This window comes from Staurois parvus, unplaced genomic scaffold, assembly GCF_062004578.1.
Source record: "Staurois parvus isolate SC_StPar_1 unplaced genomic scaffold, SC_StPar_1.0 ptg001281l, whole genome shotgun sequence".
Classification (NCBI taxonomy): domain Eukaryota; kingdom Metazoa; phylum Chordata; class Amphibia; order Anura; family Ranidae; genus Staurois; species Staurois parvus.
Window position 1 is genome coordinate 1,149,863 of NW_028319077.1, and position 21,953 is coordinate 1,171,815.

Sequence of the window (21,953 nt, forward strand, 5' to 3'; positions counted from 1 at the left end):
GTGCCAACTAGTGGCCATAATGTGGTATTTTCCGGATTATTTTTTTTTTTATTTTAATGCAGTTTTAATGGAAGAACAGTCTTAAAACGGACTTCCACCCAAAAGTGGAAGCTCTGCTGCCACATTTGGCACCTTTTGGGGGCGAGGGGGAAGCGGGTACCTGGTGTTGACAGGTACCCGCTCCCACTTCCGGCTCAGTTCCCCACACAGCCAGAAGTTTGCACCCCCTCCAGCCCTCTGGGAAACTTAACAGGTCCCATAGGACTGGAGCCCATTCACAAAGCACAGTGCGCATGTGCAGTAGGAGACCGACTGTGAAGCCGCAAGGCTTCACTGACAGCTTCCCTTACTCAAGATGGCAGTGCCAGCACCTGACAGCCGAATAAAGAATCGACTTGGGGTGAAGACAGGGGCGGACTTACCATTTGGAAACCCGGGCGCTGCCCGAGGGCCCGGAGTCAGTAGAGGGCCCCATGAGATGCCCCTGGTACCTTTTTCATAGGTTTTTTTGAGTTTGGGCAAGGACATTGCCCGGGGGCCCCATGAGTTGTCAGTCCGCCCCTGGGAGAAGACATCGCTGACTCCCTGGACAGGTAAGTGCTGTAATATTAAAAGTCAAGAGCTACAGGATTTTTTTTTTTTCTGGGGGGGGAGGCGGGGGCCAGAATGCAGCTTTAAGTGGGCTTAGAATGGCGGTGGTACTGTCTGTCGAACGTGACAGAGGCAATAGTTTTTGGCATGCCTATGAAACAAAACACTGTGACCACAGAAAGCAGCTTGCTGTGGGGGCACTCAGCAGGGGGGAGGAGCCAGGAGTACCGAAGGGGGGGCCACAAAAGAGGAGGATCCAGGCTGCAATCGCTTTCAACTACATTTTAGTGCACATAAACACAATATATAACCCAATTTTTTAAAAGTTGAGGTTGTGCCGAGTAAATAGATACCCAACATGTCAAGCCGTGAAAGTGGGCGTGCCTGTGAAGTAATGGCAAACCTGGCTACCCGAAATGTTCCATAAGTGACACTTCAGAAATCCCTACAGGTCATCATTTTAGAGATAAGCTCTCACTTCAGCATGGGCGGTGATATGTAACGCAAGGCTCAATTATTCCCAAGCACCAGGTCGCCATGGCAACTAGAAATTGCGTCCCGGCGCCTGGGTTCACTCACTGCCTTCCATTGACTTCAATGGGATATCGCGCCCCATAGGCTTCAATGGAAAATAGCCTCCCATAGGCTTCAATGGGAAATTGCCTCCTATAGACTTCAATGGGAAATTGCCTCCCATTGACTTCAATGGGAAATCGCGCCCCATAAGCTTCAATGGGAAATTACCTCCCATAGGTTTCAATGGGAAATTGTGTGCTCACTCCCTCCCGAGCCGTCTCTGTGTGTCTATGAGACATGAAATAGGGTGGCTCAGCCCTGACCAAAAGGCCCCCCCTCCTCACTCCCTCCCTTTACCAATGGCCGCGGCTGCTGTGTCTCAGCCAATGAGGAAGCATGCACATGGCGGGCTCAGGACAGTATATGGAGGGGATGCAGGGGGGGGGGAGCTGCACTTAGAATGCATGAGGGTTAAAATAAAGAAAACCTTCAGCAGAGGCATATTTAGAACCTTCAGGGCCCCAGTGAAGAAACCATGAAGGGCCCCCCTGGCCTCCGGCCTGGGCCCTTCTCTCCAAGTTTGGTGGCAGAACACCAGGTCCCGGTCACCAATGCGACCTTTGCAACCCTGGTAGTTCCGCCTCCGGGGTCAGTTTGTTTTTTCTTATTTTTCTTTTACAATATTATTTTTAATTTCTTTTTTACAATTTTGTGTAGGAGCCCCGCTGGGGGGGCTTCGGGGAAATATCACGTCTGAGACACGGCCCCCCATCTCCGCAGCCTCACCCCACCTTCAGAGCCACAGTAATGGATTTGTTTGGCTGACCATGAATGGTAAGCTCTTCTGCCAAGTCTGACCCTCCCTGACATGTTTCTGTTCCTGGAGATGATTGGCTGGAGCCGGAGACCTCATTCGCCCCAACAGTGACGTCATCCCTGTCCGGGGAGATGATGGATACAAATGTATCATTCGGTCTTCTATGTATCGGGAATGCGGGAGGACTCGCCCCGCCCCCTCCTATCGATACTACGGATCTTCCACCCGGGGCGTGTCCTTCCGACTGACTCCTCCTCTCCTCGTACTCTACCCGACCCCGCCTCCTCCTCGTGACCCCCTCAGACCCCGCCCCCCGCCATGTCGGCTTTGCGGTTCTCGGCCAACGTGAGCTGGATGTTCCCGGAGATCCCCGACCTACCGGAGCGGATCCGAGCCTCGGCCACAGCGGGGTTCCGGGCGGTGGAGGCGGCCTGGCCGTACGAGAGTCCAACCCGGGCCTTGCAGGGGGCACTGAGCGAGGGGCGGGGCCTGGAGATGGTCCTCATCAACACACCCCCGGGTACTGAGACCCCGCCCCCGTACTGACCCTCAATATTATCCCCCCTCCCCCATACTGATCCCTCAATATTATCCCCCCTCCACCATACTGATCCCTCAATATTATCACCCCTCCCCCAGGTGCTGAATATTGATCTCCCCAATATTTTCACCCCCATACTTATGCCCCCTTTTATTATTACCCCTCCAGCTATACTGACACCCCAATATGATCACCCCTCCTCCATACTGACACCCCAATATGATCACCCCTCCTCCATACTGACACCCCAATATGATCACCCCTCCTCCATACTGACACCCCACCCCCTATACAGAGATCCCGCCTCCATACTGACACCCCGCCCCTTATACAGAGATCCCTCCTCCATGTTGGCACCCCATTCCCTATACTGACACTCCACTATGATCACCCCTCCATACTGACACCCCACCCCTTATACAGAGGTCCCTCCTCCATACTGACACCCCACCCCTTATACAGAGGTCCCTCCTCCATACTGACACCCCATTCCCTATACGACACCCCAATATTATTACCACTCCCCCCTGAGACCCCCCAGTATTATCACTCTCCTATACTGACACCCCAATATGATCACCCTTCTCCCTATGAGACCCCCCAGTATTATCACCCCTTCCCCATACTGACACCCTATTCTTATCACCCCTCCCCCTATACCGAGGCCCCAATATTTTCACCCATACTGACCCCCCCAATATCACCCCCTCCCCCATACTGCTACTCCCCTTTATTATTACTCCTCCACCATACTGACCCCCTGATATCACTCCTCCCCCTAAGCTGACACCATAATAATATCACTCCTCCATACTGACACCCCGATAGTATCACATTTCCCCCCCATACTGATCCCTCCATATTATCACCCTTTCCCCAGGTACTGAATACTGCCCCCCAATATTTTCACTCCACCCCCATACTTATCCCCTCTATTATTATCACCCCTCCCCCTATAGTGACACCACAGTATTATCACCCCTCCCCCCAGGTAGTGAGTGGTGACCCTCTCAATATTATCACCCCTCCTCCATACCGACCACCTTAAAATGATCAGCCCTTCCCCCTGGTACTGAATACTGACATGCCAATTTTAACCCCCCCCCCCCCAGGTAGTGACCCTATACTGAATGCTGCCCCCAATTATTACCCCTCCCTCCCCCCCCAATCCATTATACACGTTATGGTGACAACTAACCAGAAGTCTGTATGTAGGGGACACTCAGGCCGGGGAGTTGGGTCTCGGCGCCATACCTGGAAGACAAGACGCGTTCCGCGCCGGCCTGGACCAAGCTGTGCGATTGGCCACCGACCTGGACTGTCAGAGGTGAGGCCCGGCCTGTGATAGAGAGGACCTGTCACCGTACAAATCACAGAGCTGGACGTCCCGGGGGCCACCACCCTCATCCTTCCTGACCCTCCTGATCCAAAGTGCCCCCTAGTGGTCCTGAATGTTGCCTCACCAGGAATGTTCTACCCCCCTCATAGACGTCTATTACAGTACTTTTTGTTTACATTTAAAAACATTTTTTATTTTTTGCTAGAAAACTAAAAAACAAAACAAAAAAATATATATAAATAAAATGTGTTTTTTTTAGCAGAGATCATCAATAATAAAATGGGTTTTGCAAATTTTTTTATGTCACGCGGTATTTGCACAGCAGTCTTTCGAACGCAATTTTTTGGTTGGAAAAAATTGTTTCATGAATTTTAATGAACACAAACACACTACAATATCCAATGTTATGATAAAACATGAAACAGGATATTTCGCCGAGTAATTAGATACCAAACATGTCACGCTTTAAAATACGCGGTTTTGGAACGGCACCAAACCACGGTATTTTAAAATTCTCCATAGGCGACGCTTTGCAAATCTTTACAGGTTTCCAGTTCAGAGATACAGAGGAGGTCTGGCGCTGGAATTATTGCTCTCACTCTGATGTTGGCAGTGATACCGCACAAGTGTGGTGCAATCGCCGTTTATGTATGCGTTCACCTGTGCATGCAAGCACGGGGGGGGGGGGGGGGGTTGGGGACAGGGGTGCTTTACATTTTTTTTTTTTACATTTTAGTATTTATTGTATTTAATTTTTTTCACACGGTTTCTTTCTTTTTTTTTTTTTTTGTATCCCTTTTATTACCGTCACAAGGAATGTAAACATCCCTTGTGACAGCAATAGGCAGTGACAGGTCCTCTTTATGGAGAGATCTGGGGGTCTGTTGGACCCTAGATATCTCCTCTGCCCTAAAAGCAGCTGATTGCACTGAGATGGGTGTGATCCGATGCTTTCCCTTTTTAAAAATGGCGCTGTTTACATCCGGGAAACCGCAAGTGACAGTAGTACTTGCATAGGCGTGCGCAGCTTATTGCCTGAGGATGTGCAGCGCCCCCCCCCAGCTCACATACACATAGATCTCCCCTCCAGCATGTGATAGAGAGAAAGCACCTCACGTACGGCAAAGCTGGTCAGAAGGAGATCTTTCCCATCTTCCCGCTGGCGCACAGAGTGATAGTGCTAGTGCGCACTGGGTTGATTAGGGTGTGCCCAGGCACACCCGGCACACCCTGTGCGCACGCCCATGAGCTCTCCTTGCTTCCATTTTCCTGTGTCATAGAGCTCATTGGAGACCTTCCAGTCCTCCGATGGCTCTATGATAAGCTGGAACCACCGGCTTCAGTTCCAGGATCTCCGGTGGCATGGAGAGGCATGGGTGGGCAGCAGGAAAGGTGGAAGATGAACCCTCCCGTCACCTGTACTCACATAGGCGTGCGCAGCTTATTGCCTTAGGGTGTGCACCCCCCCCCCCCCCCATCTCATACACAAATTGATCTCCCCTCCAGCATGTGATAGAGAAGTGCGAAAGCACCTCATTTATGGCAAAGCCGGTCAGAAGGAGGTCTTTCCCATCTCCCCGCTGGCACACAAGAGTGATAATTCTAGTGAGTTGATTAGGGTGTGCCCAGGCACACCCAGCACACGCCCATGAGCTCTCCTTGCTTCCATTTTCCTGTGTCACAGCTCATTGGAGACCTTCCAGTCCTCCAATGGCTCCATGATAAGCCACCGGCTTTAGTTCCAGGATCTCTGGTGGCATGGAGAGGTATCGGTGGACTGCGGGAAAGGGGGAGGAGGACCTCTCCCTGCACCTGTACTCACATAGGCGTGCACAGCTTATTGCCTTAGGATGTGCCCCCCCCCCAGGTCACACACACATTGATCTCCCCTCCAGCATGTGATAGAGAAATGCGAAAGCACCTCATTTATGGCAAAGCCAGTCAAGAGATCTTTCCCATCTCCTCGCTGGTGCACAAAATGGTAATGCTAGTGTGCACCGGGTTGATTAGGGTGTGCCTAGGCTCACCCAGCAAACCTTGTGCGCACTCCCATGAGCACTCGTTACTTCTATTTTCCTGTGTCGTAGAGCTCATTGGAGACCTTCCAGTCCTCCAATGGCCCTATGATAAGCCGCCAGCTTCAGTTCCAGGATCTCTGGTGGCATGGAGATCCTGGAGAGGTACCGGTGGCCTGTGGGAAAGGGGGAAGATGACCCTTCCTGCCACCTGTAAAAGCCATCCAGCGACTAGTTAACCACCCAGATGGCTTTTACAAAAAAAAAAAAAAGCAAGCCAGCCGCCAGCCAAAGAAAAACCATGCTGGGACGACACCTGCACCCCGCTATAACCCCTTGACACCCGTAGTGTTTATGTACGTTAGCGGTTCTTCAGGTGGTTACTTAATCCCGATGAAGGTGCGACGGCTCAAATGATGTGAGGAAACAAAGAGGGCGCTTTAAAGGGATATACTTCCAGTACTTCTACATCTCCTTTCACTCCAGTGACAATGGTAGGATTTTGGATTTCCATCACTATCTGTAGCAGGGAAAGTGGTCACGGGACCAGTAAAGATGGTGAAGTCCTTGTCAAGGCACAAGGGGTGAAGGGGTTCAGATTTACTTCAATTTTGTGGATTGTATATTTGGGGTTCTCATTACCGCTTTTCCTCTTACAGAATTCACATCATGGCAGGACGGGTCCCGGCCGGTCTGGATCGGGGGTCAGTAGACAAGGAAATGGAGGCGACGTTTGTGGAGAATCTCAGATACGCGGCAGATGTCCTAAATCAGGTGTGTGTGCGAGGATCTGTCCCAGGGACAATCGTATGTTGTACTGACAGCTTTATGTAGATGAGGACAGCCGGAGCTTTCACTTCTCTTTTGTAGTTTTGGACAGAGCGGGGAGGAGTTATGATTTCTTTCAGGTTTCTGTTTTTCTGTTTCCATATGTAACCCTCATTGCAGAGATTTTCTGCCCCTGTGACACCGGGACAAGAAACATGAATCAGCGGGATGGGAAGACATGGACAACAATCGGTGCTGTTCCCATGGAAAAAATTCCTATGGCTTTCTGTCCAGGGAGAGAAATGCGGGCAAATGTCCCCAGTAATCCCCCTTCAATCCAAAGTTAAGTAAAAAGTTGGGCGGAGTTTGGCTTCAGAGATGTCCATCAGTCTAAGTTCAGAAGAAAACTTTGAATGGATACAGTTTTATGAATGCGGTTCAGTTTTTCAGCCAGTCTGTCCCCAGTCCATTCTGTCTGTTATCTGATGACACATCTGCTGCTGATCCTGGAACACACCTACTGGGTAGATTATCCCCGGTGAGGCAACTCCAAATTTAACATGGATAAGTGCACCTGACGCTGGTACCGGAACACACCATTTGCTAATCCTGGAACACACTTGCTAGTGCTGCTGGAACACACCTGCTGATCCTGGAACATCTGTTGCTGATCTTGGAACACACGAGCTGCAGACCCTGGAACACACCTACTTCTGATGGTGGGATACATCTGTTGCTGATTCCAGAACACACCAGCTGCTGATCCTGGAAAACACCTTCTGCTGATCCTGAAACATGTGTTGCTGATCCTGGAAAACACCTGCTGATCCTGGAGCACATCTGTTGCTGATCCTGGAACACACCAGCTGCTGATCCTGGAACACACCAGCTGCTGATCTTGAAACATCTGTTGCTGATCCCAGAGCACACCAGCTGCTGATCCTGGAACACGTTGCTGATCCCAGAATACTCCTGCTGATCTGGAACACATCTGTTGCTGATCCTGGAACACACCATCTGCTGATCCTAAAACACATCTGTTGCTGATCCCAGAACACACCAGCACACCAGCTGCTGATCCTGGAAAACACCTGTTGCTGATCCTGGAACACACCAGCTGCTGATCTTGAAACATCTGTTGCTGATCCCAGAGCACACCATCTACTGATCCTGGAATATATCTGTTGCTGATCCCAGAACACTTCTGCTGATCCCGGAACACATCTGTTGCTGATCCTGGAACACACCATCTGCTGATCCTAAAACACATCTGTTGCTGATCCTGGAAAACACCTGCTGACCCCGGAACACATCAACTGCTGATCCTGGAGCACACATACTGCTGATCCTGGAACACATCTGTTGCTGATCCCGGAACACATCAGCTGCTGATCCCGGAACACATCAGCTGCTGATCCCGGAACACATCAGCTGCTGATCCCGGAACACATCAGCTGCTGATCCCGGAACACATCAGCTGCTGATCCCGGAACACATCAGCTGCTGATCCCGGAACACATCAGCTGCTGATCCCGGAACACATCTGTTACTGATCCCGGAACACATCTGTTACTGATTCCAGGACACACCAACTGCTGATCTTGAAACATCTGTTGCTGATCCCGGAACACATCTGTTGCTGATCCCGGAACACATCTGCTGCTGATCCTGGAACATATCTGTTGCTGATTCTGGAAAACACCATCTGCTGATCCTAAAACACACCTGCTGCTGATCCTAGAATATACCTTCTGTTCTTCCGAGGATACACCTACTGCTGATCTCAGGACACATTTACAGCTGACCTCAGGACACACCTACTCCTATCTCAGGACACACTTGCTGCTGATCCTGGAACACTCCTGCTGCTGATCCTTGAACATAGATGCTGCTGATCCCGGAACACACCGGAATCTCATCTTTACGGCCCCTCCATTTTATTGGAGCACAGTCAGAAGACCTTTTCTCACCTTCATTTTATTGGAACGTGGTCAGGTGACCTTTTCTCACCTTTACGGCCCCTTCATTTTATTGTGGAGCTCTTACCAGGTATAGGTGAGAGCGGTCAGAGCTCCTCGTCTGGGAATGGTCACCAAATGGCAAGTTATCCATTTCACAGAGTCTTCAGGTTCTGCTGCGTTGGACGTTCACAGGTCAAGTCCCGGATTAATCAGTAACCGGCATTCCCAGAGGACACTCAGTGCTGCTTACATCAGCATTATTGGAACTGTCCCTGGACTATAACTCTTCAGTGCTCCTGCAGGTCCCAGGCAGTGAGCCATGCTGGCACTTGTAGTTCCTCCACATACAGGGAAAGGCACATGTTTTCCAAGGACAGGATATATAAAGGACAAATGACCCCAGATAATGACTGTGAGTGGGAGGTTGCAGGCCTTGTCCACACGGGCGTACTACAGTGTACACTAGTGGTGCACCGAAATTAAAATTCTGGACTGAAGCCGAAAATTCAGGATGTACCAAAAACTGAAACAGACAGCTTAAAAAAAAAAAAAAAAAAAAAAATTATGTTTAATTATATTAACCGCTTCCCGGCCGCCCTATAGCAGAAATACTGATACAGGGCGGCACGGGTGTGCAAAATCACATATATGTATGTGATTTTGCATTTCCGGGTAGGGGGCGCGCATGCACCCTACCCGCACCGCCATTTCTGGCCTCGGTGGTCAATCACAGGGTCCTAGCCGGTGACTTCTCGCCGGCACCCGGTGATTGTAGAGCATCTCCGACGGGGAGAACTGTTTGTAAACAAAACAGTTCCCTGTCAGCTCCTGCACACTGCTTTGGATGGCTGTGCACAACAGAGCCGTACAAAGCAGTGTGCTTACAGTGAAGCACACGGACACAGCCCTCATAGTAAAACACGCACACCCTACCCGCCCTTCCATTCGTGGCCGTGGACGTCAATCACCGGGTCCCAGCCGGTAATTACCGAGCATCTCCGATGGGGAGGAAGATTGTAAACAAAACAAACAACAATCTTCCTCCCTGACGGTTCGGGCACACTGCACAGCCATCCAGAGCAGTGTGATTACAGTGAAGCACCAATACCCCGCCCCCTAGTAAAACACTCCCAGCACACAGTTAACCCTTTGATCGCCCCTCATGTTAACCCCTTCCTTCCCAGTGCCATTAGTACAGTGTCAGTGGGTTTTTTTTTTAGCACTGATCACTGTATTGGTGTCACTGGGATGTCAGTGACACCAAGTCAGTACCCCCCCAGTGTCAGAATGCCCACCGCAGTCCCGCTATACGTCGCTGATCGCCGCCATTACTAGTAAACATTAGAAAAAAATCCCAGTATATGCCGCCATTTGTAAACGCTATAACTTTCACGTAAACCGATTAATTTACGCGTATTGGGATTTTTTTTTTAGCAAAGACAAGGAGGAGAATACATTTTGACCAAAATTTATGACGAAATTTGATTTTTAATATTTTTTTACTGGACGTGTTTAATAGCAAAAATTCTGAAATATTGTTTTTTATCAAAATTGTCGGCCTTTTTTTTGTATAGCGCAAAAGAAATCTCAATTCATGGGAAAAAAGGGTGTAAATTTCATTTGGGTGCAGCGTTGCATGAACGCGCAATTGTCAGTTAAAGTAACGCAGCGCAGTAACGCAAGAAATGACTCTGTCAGGAAGGAAGGGGTGGGGGGGGTAATCCTCAGGAGGGCGAGGGGTTATGTTCTGCTTTTTAATATCATGAATTTAAAAAATACCATCCAGTACGGTAAAGTGACTTTTATTAAAGTAAGACATGAGAACTGGACAGAAATAAAATGAATTAAATATAAAATGAGAACACGGAGCGGAGCTCCACCCAAAAGTGGTTTGGACATCTACACCCTCCCACTTGTGGCTGAGGTCGCTGCAGTGAACTGAGCCGGAAGTCTGGCCAGGGGAGGATGGAACAGACCACCACTGCAGCTGGGATGTGTCCGTGGTCTGTCTGTGGGATCCTCATGGCTGCGGTACATGGGGGGGTCGGTGACCTCCGGGCAGCAGGATTGGTATATCAGGTTAGCGCACTGCGAGGGCTGTGATTGGCAGACTCCTCTCTCATACTGGCTCTCTATTGGCAGGTTGGTATTGTTGGACTGATTGAGCCAATAAACTCTCGTATTACTGAGCCGCGGTACTTCCTGAATACGCCACATCAAGGTGAGGTGGTGGGGGGGGGGTGTGTGTGAGGGGGGCTTGGTCCCTATTGATTAATGCTATTGATCGTATTAATGTGATTTCAGCGGCTGCGATCTTACAGAAAGCGAGGAGAGAAAATCTGAAGATGCAGATGGTGAGCACTACACTGTGTGTACAGGGGGTCACCAGATAGATATCCAATATGGTGGTTGGATATGACATCACTGACGTGGAGGTGGGGTATGACATCACTGATATCTGATATACCAGGCGTATGACATCACTGATATGTGATATGGAGGTGGGGTATGACATCACTGATATGTGATATGGAGGCGGGGGTATGACATCACTGATATGTGATATGGAGGCGGGGGTATGACATCATTAATATGTGATATTGAGGTGGGGTATGACATCACTGATATGTGATATGGAGGCGGGGGTATGACATCACTGATATGTGATATGGAGGCGGGGGTATGACATCACTGATATGTGATATGGAGGCGGGGGTATGACATCACTGATATGTGATATGGAGGCGGGGGTATGACATCACTGATATGTGATATGGAGGCGGGGGAATGACATCACTGATATGTGATATGGAGGCGGGGGTATGACATCACTGATATGTGATATTGAGGTGGGGTATGACATCACTGATATGTGATATGGAGGCGGGGGTATGACATCACTGATATGTGATATGGAGGCGGGGGTATGACATCACTGATATGTGATATGAAGGCGGGGTATGACATCACTGATATGTGATATTGAGGCGGGGTATGACATCACTGATATGTGATATGGAGGCGGGGTATGACATCACTGATATGTGATATGGAGGCGGGGTATGACATCACTGATATGTGATATGGAGGCAGGGGTATGACATCACTGATATGTGATATGGAGACGGGGTATGACATCACTGATATTTGGTATGGAGATGGAGTATGACATCACTGATATGTGATATGGAGGCGGGGTATGACATCACTGATCTCTGACATACAGGGGGTATGACATCACTACTGTTTTCAGGACATCACACTTTCACTATGTGATGGTCAGATATGGGGGGTGGCTGACGTGTTTTTCTCTGTGCGGCAGGATGTCTTCCACTGGCAGATCATGGATGGAAATCTGACTGAGAACATCAAGAGATATTTCCCATTGATCGGTGAGTCTCCGAGGTTCTGATATTCTCTGTGCTTCCCAGAAAGTTCACCTTTAAAAAATTAAAAATAATCGCACATCTTTTTGTAAGTAAAAAAAAAATGTTAATTTTTTTATGTTTTTTTACTTGGCGCCTGTAAGCATGACACCTGTGATCAGCAGACTGCCGGTGCCATGCAGGACCCCTGCACACTGTCAGTGCGTGGGCGGAGCTTGCGTTTATTTTAAAACGGTGACAGCATGTGGGGGGAGATCTCCTGCTAGCTATCACTAGATGCAGCACAGCAGACATCTAACACTTCCCTCCTCCCAGACTGACAATGCTGCTGTCTAAAAGGTGCCTCCTGTGCCCCTTCATCCAGAGTGGGGGCACTCTAATACAGGAGGGATGTTACTGGTCAGATCAGCAGGTGAAAACAGAAAATTAAAATTTGGGGGGGTCTCTGTTTTCTCTTGCACTGTATATAGAGAGTATATATAAATGGAATGTTCCCCTGATAATAGGAGGACGCTGTGTTCTCCTGCAGCACATTGCTCCTGTATTGGACCTACCACACCGCGTTCTCCAGGAACTCCTGATATTCTGACCTCCGCTCATTTCTTTTCTCTTGAGGATTCAGCGGTATGTCCGCTCCTCGCTCTCTGCTCCTCGCTCTGCTCCTCGCTCTCTGCTCCTCGTCCTGCTCCTCGCTCTCTGCTCCTCGCTCTCTGCTCCTCGCCCCTCGCTCTCTGCTCCTCGCTCTCTGCTCCTCGCCCCTCGCTCTCTGCTCCTCGCTCTCTGCTCCTCGCCCCTCGCTCTCTGCTCCTCGCTCTCTGCTCCTCGCCCCTCGCTCTCTGCTCCTCGCTCTCTGCTCCTCGCCCCTCGCTCTCTGCTCCTCGCTCTCTGCTCCTCGCCCCTCGCTCTCTGCTCCTCGCTCTCTGCTCCTCGCCCCTCGCTCTCTGCTCCTCGCTCTGCTCCTCGCCCCTCGCCTCTGTAGATTGCACTGTCCTTGTGCTTCCCACACAAATTCCTCTCATTCACCCCCTAATCCATCCACCTGCTCTGAGCTTCCTGTGGAATTCTTTACATCCCCGCTTTCCATTGTTAAACCTTCAAAAAAAATGCAGATAAAAGGTCAAAAACATAAAAAGAGGTCAGTCATGGAAGCCTTTGTTTCCCTCCCCCCCTACCAGGGTCACACGGGTGGCGGCACGTTACGCTCTGGTGGTGAATAGTAACCCGTATCTCCTTTTTTTTCTCTTATAAAAATAAAACTGTCCTAAAATTGTAAAACAAAAAATAGTTTTAAAAAAAAAAAAATGTAGCCTCACCCACTTGCCCTCTGGGACATCCCCTTTATGACCAGCCCATTGTTTTTTTTCTTTACGGCACTTGCGCTTCTTTAACTGGCACTTGTGCGGTCATGCAACGCTGTACCCAAATTAAATTTTCTGTCATTTTTTTTTTCACACAAATAGAGTTTTCTTTTGGTGGTATTTGATCATCACTGGGTTTAAAAAAAAAAAATTGCGCTATAAATTAAAAAAACCCAAAAACTAAAAAAAAATTAAAAAACAAAAAAAACACAATATTTTTCACTTTTTGCTATAAAACATATCCAATAGAAAAAATTGGGCCAAAATGTATGTATTGTGTCTTTGGTAAAAAAAAAAAAAATTGGTTTACGTGAAAGTCATAGCATCTACAAATGGCGGTTTATATACTGGAATTTTTGTTTATTCTTTTTTTATACTAGATATGGCAACTTAAAGCGGGACTGCGGTAGTGCGGCGGGCATTCTGACACTAACTGACACTAATTCACAATGATCAGTGCTAATAAAAAGCACTGACGCTGTATTAAGGACTCCGGACAGGAAGAGGTTAACATCTGGAGCTATCAAAGGGTTAACTGTGTGTTAGGGAGTGGTTTAAGTGTGTACGGTTTTACTAGGAGGGGGTTCCGGCTTTCATCTCCCAATCAGAGTGATTCTGATTAGTCAAAGCATTCAGATGCCAGTGCTCACCAATCAAAATTGCTCTGATCCATCCCGGTGTCCTTAACCCCTTGCCGCTGAACGCGCGCAAATATGCCTCTTGGTGGCTGAGCCTTGGTGCCAAGGGGCCACAAATACGCACCGAGAGGGCGTGCCCTGCGCACTCACAGCACATTATGGAAAAGTCCTGATTGCCACTTGCTGTCGGGGTGATCATGGCGGTCACATGACCCTAAGCCCCACCCCGCCTCCCAGTGCCAGAAACCCCTTAATGGGCCGGGAGGCTCCAGCACCAAGGGCAATCACATGGCCCTAAATCCCACCCCGCCTCCCAGTGCCAGAAACCCCTTAATAGGCCAGGAGGCACCAGCACCAAGGGCAATCACGGCGGTCACATGACCTTAAACCCCACCCCATCTCCCAGCGCCAGAAACCCCTGAATGGGCCAGGAGGCTCCGGCGCCAATGGCGTTCATGGCGGACATATGATCCTAAACCCCGCCTCCCAGCGCCAGAAACCCCTGAATGGGCCAGAAGGCGCAAGCGCCAAGGGCAATCACAGTGGTCACATGACCTTAAACCCCACCCCATCTCCCAGCGCCAGAAACCCCTGAATGGGCCAGGAGGCGCCGGCGCCAATGGCGTTCATGGCGGACATATGATCCTAAACCCCACCCTGCCTCCCAGTGCCAGAAACCCCTTAATGGACCGGGAGGCTCCAGCGCCAAGGGCGATCACATGATCTTAGACCCCACCCTGCCGCTCAGCACCACAAACCCCTCAATGGTCTGGGAGGCGCCGGCACCAAGGGGTTAAGGAAAGAAGGGGAAGATGGCCGTGGCTTTCATTTTCCCGGACTGCTAACCATCCATGGAGGAGGTAGTGCAGTGGGGAGGGTGTAGTGCAGTGGGGAGGGTGTAACATGTTCATTTTTTGTGACAAGGTGCATTTATATTTTACCCTCTTGTTGGCCTCCAGAGGATCCCCCCTTCCTGATCAGGCCATTTTTTTTTCGATATGGCGCTGCGTTACTTTAACTGACAATTGCGCGGTCATGCAACGCTGAACCCAAATGAAATTTACATCCTTTTCCCCCACAGATTGAGCTTTATTTTCGTGGTATTTAATCGCCTCTGCGCTTTTTCATTTGTTGCACTATAAACAAAAAAAGACCGACAATTTTGAGAAAAAAAAAACAGTATTTTTGACTTTTTGCTATTCAACATTTCCAGTGACAAAAAATTAAAAAAAAATCAAATTTCGTCATGAATTTAGGCCAGAATTTATTCTGCTCCGTGTCTGCTAAAAAAAAAATCCCAAGACGTGTAAATTAATTGATTTACGTGAAAGATGTAACGTCTACAAATGGCGGTATAGATACTGGGATTTTTATTATTTTTTGTTATACTAGTAATGGCGGCGATCAGCGACTTATAGCGGGACTGCGGCGGGCATTCTGACACTGGGGGGGGGGGGGGGACTGCCACTGACAGTCCAATGAACTAATACAGTGATCAGTGCTAATAAAAAGCACTGACACTGTATTAATGGCACTGGGCAGGAAGGGGATAACATTTGGGGCGATCAAACGGTTAACTGTGTATTTTACTAGGGAGACATGCTGCTGTGTATTCCTCTTCTGTGCAGAGAACTACACAGCGGAATGTCCTTACTGACAGGTGAGAGACCTGTGCTGTTTACACACGTTTCCCCCCCCCCCCTTCAGAGATACTCGGCGATCGCCCGGACCCAGTGATCGACATCTGTAGCCGCCAATGGCGGCGCGGGTAGGGCAGCGCGTGCGTGTGCGTGCCCCCTACCTGGAAATGCAAAATCACGTATACATATGTGTTTTTGTGCAGCCCTGCTTCATTGTAGCAGTACTTAAAAAAATCTAATTTTGTCATAAATTTAGGCCAGAATGTATTCTGCTCCATGTCTTTGCTGTGTATTCCTCTTCTGTGCAGAGAAGTACACAGCAGCATGTCCTTGCTGACAGGGGAGAGACCTGTGCTGTTACACACTCGTCTCTCCCCTGTCAGTGATGCTCGGCAATCGCCGGGTGCCAGCGGGGAATCTCCAGCCGGGACCCAGTGATTGACATCTGAAGCTGCCAATGGCAGCGCGGGTAGGGCAGCGCATGCGTGTGCGTCCCCCTTACCCGGAAATGCAAAATCACGTATACATATGTGATTTTGTGCAGCCCTGCTTCATTGTAGCAGTACTTCTGCTATAGGGTGGTTAATAAAGGCCCCTTTACAAGGCAAGGCTCCCACCGATGATTGCCGAGACACAAGGTCCCCATTTTAAAACTCCAAAGGGCCACGTGTGGCCCTTCGGCCGCCAGTTTTTCATCAGGGCACTATACAGACCAATCAGTTTTTGGCTGCTGCAACTAAATCAGCTCGGTACAAAAGGCACCCGGGACAACTTGTGAAGTGGATCCGTCATGAAGTGGCACATTGTGAAGTGCGCCATTCTCGCCGCCTCCGATTCATACTCGCTGTATGAGGAGTAACTGCCCTTTAATACTCCCCGACGTATCCAGCCGGCCGGAGCTCTCGGGCCACAAGTGGCCGTCCTTCAGCGAGGACTCTCCATCCTCCCTTCCCCCCCCCCCCCCCCGTCCTGGAGATGGCTGTGATTAGTCCGCCGCTACCATTTACATCTTCATCGGCCAAACAGACACTTCGATTTGTGCAGCTGCTAGCGGCGTCCGAACCCGTCTGCCAGAAATCATGTTGCTGTAATTATACGTTCCGGCGAGATAACGGCGGTAAAAAAAAAAAAGTCGTCGGACAGAAGGTGTCATTCCACGGGAAAATGCGCTTATTGATTGGTGACGAACGACAAATTAGAAATTGTTCCGATCTACTTCCCTGTTGATTGCGGTGTGTCTCAGCGCGGCCCGCGTCTGCGGGAACCGCCGCTAATAACGCTTTGTACGGTTGTGTGTGTGCAGGTCACGTCCAGATCGCACAGGTCCCTCACCGCCACGAGCCGGACAGCCCCGGAGAGCTGAACTTCCCGTATCTGTTTGACCTTCTGGAGGAGCTGGGCTACCAGGGATACGTCGGGTGTGAATACAGACCTCGCGGTGAGTGTTTGGCCGGATCTAGGCTGACTAATATGGGGGGCAGTAAAAAGAAGAAGTCAGAGGGGCAGAACGTCAACACTCGTTTTTATCCTCTCCTAGTCCCCTGCATCTCTATGTGACGGCAATGAAAAGCATCAGCGGGTATTGGGTCAGTGCTTCGCATGTTTTATAGTCATGGCACCCGTTAACTGGTTCACACCCGGCCTGTTATACAATGGCGGATGGGCGGGACTGCTGGGAGGACGTCATGATGTCCCGCCCCCCATTCTTGACACACAGATCGGTGGTCAGGTACATCCCTCGGACACAGTGCATCACCGATCAGGGCAATGGCTCTTTACCATGTGATCACCTGTGTCCAATCACAGCTGATCACATGTAAACAAATGCCAGTTATTAGCATTTCCTTTCCTCAGCGTTGTCACTGTTGGGGGGGAAGGAAAGCCGATAACCTGACATCCTGTGACGGGACATTTACACTGATGATCAGTGCCCATCAGTGCAGCATATCGGCACCTCTTCATCATTGCCCAACAGTGCAGCATATCAGTGCCCATCAGTGCAGAACATCAATGCCCATCAGTGCAGCATATCAGCACCTCTTCATCATTGCCCATCAGTGTAGCATATTAGTGCCCATCAGTGCAGCATATCGCCACCTCTTCATCATTGCCCATCAGTGGAGCTTATCAGTGCAGAACATCAATGCCCATCAGTGTAGCATATCGCCACCTCTTCATCATTGCCCATCAGTGCAGAACATCAATGCCCATCAGTGCAGCATATCGTCACCTCTTCATCATTGCCCATCAGTGCAGAACATCAATGCCCATCAGTGCAGCATATCGCCACCTCTTCATCAATGCCCATCAGTGCAGCATATCGCCACCTCTTCATCATTGCCCATCAGTGGAGCTTATCAGTGCCCATCAGTGCAGAACATCAATGCCCATCAGTGCAGCATATCGCCACCTCTTCATCAATGCCCATCAGTGCAGCATATCGCCACCTCTTCATCATTGCCCATCAGTGCAGCTTATCATTGCCCATCAGTGCAGCTTATCATTGCCCATCAGTGCAGCATATCGTCACCTCTTCATCATTGCCCATCAGTGCAGCTTATCAGTGCTCATCAGTGCCTCTTCATCATTGCCCATCAGTGCCTCTTCATCATTTGTCCATCAGTGCCTCTTCAGTTTTTTTTTTAATTTTCAGTCAGCAAACAATAAAAAAATTCAGTGGTGATGAAATAACACCAAAAGAAAGCACTATCTGTCTCAAGCTTTAGGAGGGCCAGACTGCCTGTGGGAGTAGAAAATGTCTTGGTGGCAGTGGGAGTAAACTGTGTCCCCTTTTTGGTATAGGGGGAGGAAGGCTGCCTCATTATTGGTGTCAGTGGGAGGAATAGTGCCCCGTCGTTGGTGTCAGTGGGAGGAATAGTGCCCCGTCGTTGGTGTCAGTGGGGGGAATAGTGCCCCGTCGTTGATGTCAGTGGGAGGAATAGTGCCCCGTCGTTGGTGTCAGTGGGAGGAATAGTGCCCCGTCGTTGATGTCAGTGGGAGGAATAGTGCCCCGTCGTTGGTGTCAGTGGGAGGAATAGTGCCCCGTCGTTGGTGTCAGTGGGAGGATTAGTGCCCCGTCGTTGGTGTCAGTGGGAGGAATAGTGCCCCGTCGTTGGTGTCAGTGGGAGGAATAGTGCCTCATCGTTGGTGTCAGTGGGAGGATTAGTGCCCCATCGTTGGTGTCAGTGGGAGGAATAGTGCCCCATCGTTGGTGTCAGTGGGAGGAATAGTGCCCCATCGTTAATGTCAGTGGGAGGAATAGTGCCCCATCGTTGGTGTCAGTGGGAGGAATAGTGCCCCATCGTTGGTGTCAGTGGGAGGAATAGTGCCCCATCGTTGGTGTCAGTGGGAGGAATAGTGCCCCATCATTGGTGTCAGTGGGGGGAATAGTGCCCCATCGTTGGTGTCAGTGGGGGGAAGCTGCAATATAATATAAATGTTTGCTTTTGGGTGTAACCCCTCGCCCTACAGAACATCCCCCCCCCCTCCCCTTCCTGACCAGGCCATTTTTTTGCGATACGGCGCTGCGTTAATTTAACTGACAGATGCGTGCTCATGCAACGCTGCACCCAAATTAAATTTACATCCTTTTTCCCCCACAAATAGAGCTTTTTTCTGTGGTATTTGATTGCCTGTGCGGTTTTTATTTTTTGCACTGTAAAAAAAAAAGACCGACAATTTTGAGAAAAAAAACCTTTTTTTTGCTTTTTGCTATAAAACATATCAGAGAATAGTGTCCCATCATTGGTATTAGTGGGAGGAATGACATCCCCAGTTCTTTCCCCCGTCAGAAATACTCAGCGATCACCGGCGACTAATCACTGGCCGGGACCCATTGATTGGCAGCCGAGGCCGCGAATGGCGGTGCGGGTAGGGCTCACACGCGCCCCTTATCCAGAACTGCAAAATCATGTATATATAGGTGATTTTGCGCACCCCTGTAGCAGTATTTCTCCTGGAGGGCAGACAGGAAGTGGTTAATACCCCTTTACCCTTTTCTAAACGCTGTTTTCCAGGTGACACCATAGCTGGACTCCGTTGGATGGAGGAGTATCATAAGAGGCGTGAAGACCGAACCAAGTCTAACTGAAGCCTTGAAATCCTACTAGTGCCATCCATAGGAGCCAATGCAACTGCAAGACCTCTGAACTACAACTCCCAGAATTCTGTGAGGCACACACATGGAGGGGGCAGAGGATCTGTAGAGTAAAAACACAGGAAGGAAGTCTTTTTATAACAAGAAGAAAAGCAAAAACGATGCTCGGTGCTCACAGTCGGGTCCAAGCTGCACCTTTTCGCTGATCAAGCACTGTTTGCATTTGTAATTCTACTTATGAAAATTGTAAATAATTGTTTTCTCTCTTCTAATTATTCTTTATTCATGGTAATTAAAATGTGTGACTTTATTTTTCTGTGCAGTTTTTCCTGTGGAGGGATAGGTATGTAATGTTATATTGATTAAATCACATTTGCAGTTCCCGTGCTTCTTGTCTTCACTGTCTCCGTGTGGAGGCGGCCAGCTTGATAGAGGAGCAGGGCTTTGCTTACTCATATCAGAGCTCCTCCCCTTCTTGGATGACACGTGGGGTAATGATGAAGCAGCAGAAGTGCAGGGAACACAGATCCATAGAATGGAAGCAGCAGGGAGATCCTTGCACTGCAGGTTTTAAAAGGTACAGCTTCCTCTCCAGCAAGGAGAACAATGAGCAGCACAGTAATGACATCACCAGTCCTAAACTAAAACACCAAAGCGACAGGCAGAGAGAAAACTCACAGCTTTGTATTACTGGTTCCTTAAAAGAGAAGTATGGCCAAAGTTCCTCTGTGGATCTCAGGCATGCACTTACTGCTCCCTGGGGACGCAGAATCAGTCGATAGTGCCCACTATCCGCTGAGAGAGCAAAGCAGCTTCAGGCTCTGGAAGGGTCCTGACAATATTTTCGGGATCCACCTAGCTACCCGACAGCTAGCTTCACCTCTCAGCATGTGGCTGAGACTCAGCTGTGTTCATCCCCTCTCCTGCGCCGTGCTCCATTGAACGCTGGAGTAGCAAAGCAAGGAGCTTCCGGCTCTTGAAGGATCCTGACAATATTGTCGAGATCCACCCAGCTGCCTGACAGCTGGCTCCACCTCTCAGCCAGAGCCAGCTGCGCCCACCTCCTCCCCTGCTCAGTGCTCCAGAGGAGCAGAGTAGAGAGCATTGACTGTCAGTCACCACTCTCTGCTCTGAGCAGAGAACTGAGCGATCAGTGGTGATGTGATTGCTCCGTTCTCGGTATTACACCTGACATGGGACAGCCAGGGGGACACGGAGGAGTGTATAAATGTTTGTTATTTTTAAAAACCCCAAACTTCTCCTTTAAATTCAGGAGCTCACATCGACTGCTTTTAAACGGACATCAGCTTCTGTACATTTAGCGGTTTGCTTTACAGTTGCTGCACACGGATACATGGGTGTCATTAAAAATAAAATCACTTTCCCCCAGATGCCACTCAAGGATCCCACAGGACCCAGTCATGTGGACAAACCACTGTCACATGATCTTTGGAGGATGGTAGTTCATACTGGTAAATCTGGAAGGAACTTGGTCACATGACTAGCTGTGGTTGGATCTTTGAATAGCACCCTATGAATACGTGCCTAGCACGAAACGCGTCAGAGGGGCTACAGCATCTGGACATCTAGCCACCGCTGGTGGCCATCCTGAATCTCTGGTCAGTATTGTTACTTTTTACATACCTACATTGGAATCAAGTTCATCCATACAATATCACACTATGTGGTGTCCCTTATTGGTCCTCTCCTCGTGAGTGCTGCCCTCCGCAGTGCCTGTCCTAAAGAGTTGACCCCGGATGTTGTGATTTACTGATGAACCCCAGAATCCTGTTGCGGCTGTGACCAGATGATAGTGAATGCAGCTTGACCTGAATACGGATGACCTTATGTGTGCCTGATGATACAGGAGACCTCCTATATGCGTATATAATACGCACTTCTGGTGAGTGCGCATTCTGATCATTTATATTTATCACCTCTGGATATCATATACACACCTTAAGCTGTGACTCTACAGGATCCCCACGTTACACATTTCTTCATTTGGACGCCTGATTTGACTGTGATTACCATTAGTGATATCACTTATTGTGCTTTATGCTCTGAAGGACGAATTTGCACATTGCATGTTACATTTGACCATTACTTGCACTTTATTACTCCTATCCCCAGCGCTGAGCCTTTACTATTTACATATGGAATTAACAATGCCCCATAATTTGTCATTGGGAGGAATAGTGCCCCATCATTGGTGTCAATGAGAGGAATATTCCTCCATCGTTGGTGTCAGTGGGAGGAATAGTGCCCCATCATTGGTATCAGTGGG

At 49.3% G+C, this 21,953-nt stretch overlaps 1 protein-coding gene across 2 annotated transcripts; it reads left to right on the forward strand.

Annotated features, from left to right (window-relative positions):
- The first annotated feature begins 2,205 nt into the window (after window positions 1–2,205).
- On the forward strand, window positions 2,206–20,047 carry HYI (hydroxypyruvate isomerase (putative)). Of its 2 annotated transcripts, XM_089660814.1 has the most exons (8): window positions 2,211–2,444; window positions 3,681–3,792; window positions 6,479–6,593; window positions 10,691–10,769; window positions 10,853–10,902; window positions 11,871–11,940; window positions 16,874–17,008; window positions 19,587–20,047. In XM_089660814.1, exons 1-8 carry the CDS (start codon window positions 2,243–2,245, stop codon window positions 19,658–19,660), a joined length of 837 nt encoding a protein of 278 aa, XP_089516940.1. In that variant the 5' UTR covers window positions 2,211–2,242; the 3' UTR covers window positions 19,661–20,047. The 2 variants fall into 2 exon arrangements, with proteins under 2 accessions (XP_089516941.1, XP_089516940.1); XM_089660815.1 differs by lacking the exon at window positions 16,874–17,008 and having other exon boundaries at window positions 2,206–2,444.
- Window positions 20,048–21,953: the final 1,906 nt, after the last annotated feature.

Coding starts and splice junctions, on each gene's coding strand:
- HYI (XM_089660814.1), top strand. CDS start 2,243: ATGTCGGCTTTGCGGTTCTCGGCCAACGTGAGCTGGATGTTCCCGGAG. Junction 3,793..6,478: donor ACCGACCTGGACTGTCAGAG/GTGAGGCCCGGC, acceptor TTCCTCTTACAG/AATTCACATCATGGCAGGAC. Junction 10,903..11,870: donor AAAATCTGAAGATGCAGATG/GTGAGCACTACA, acceptor TCTGTGCGGCAG/GATGTCTTCCACTGGCAGAT.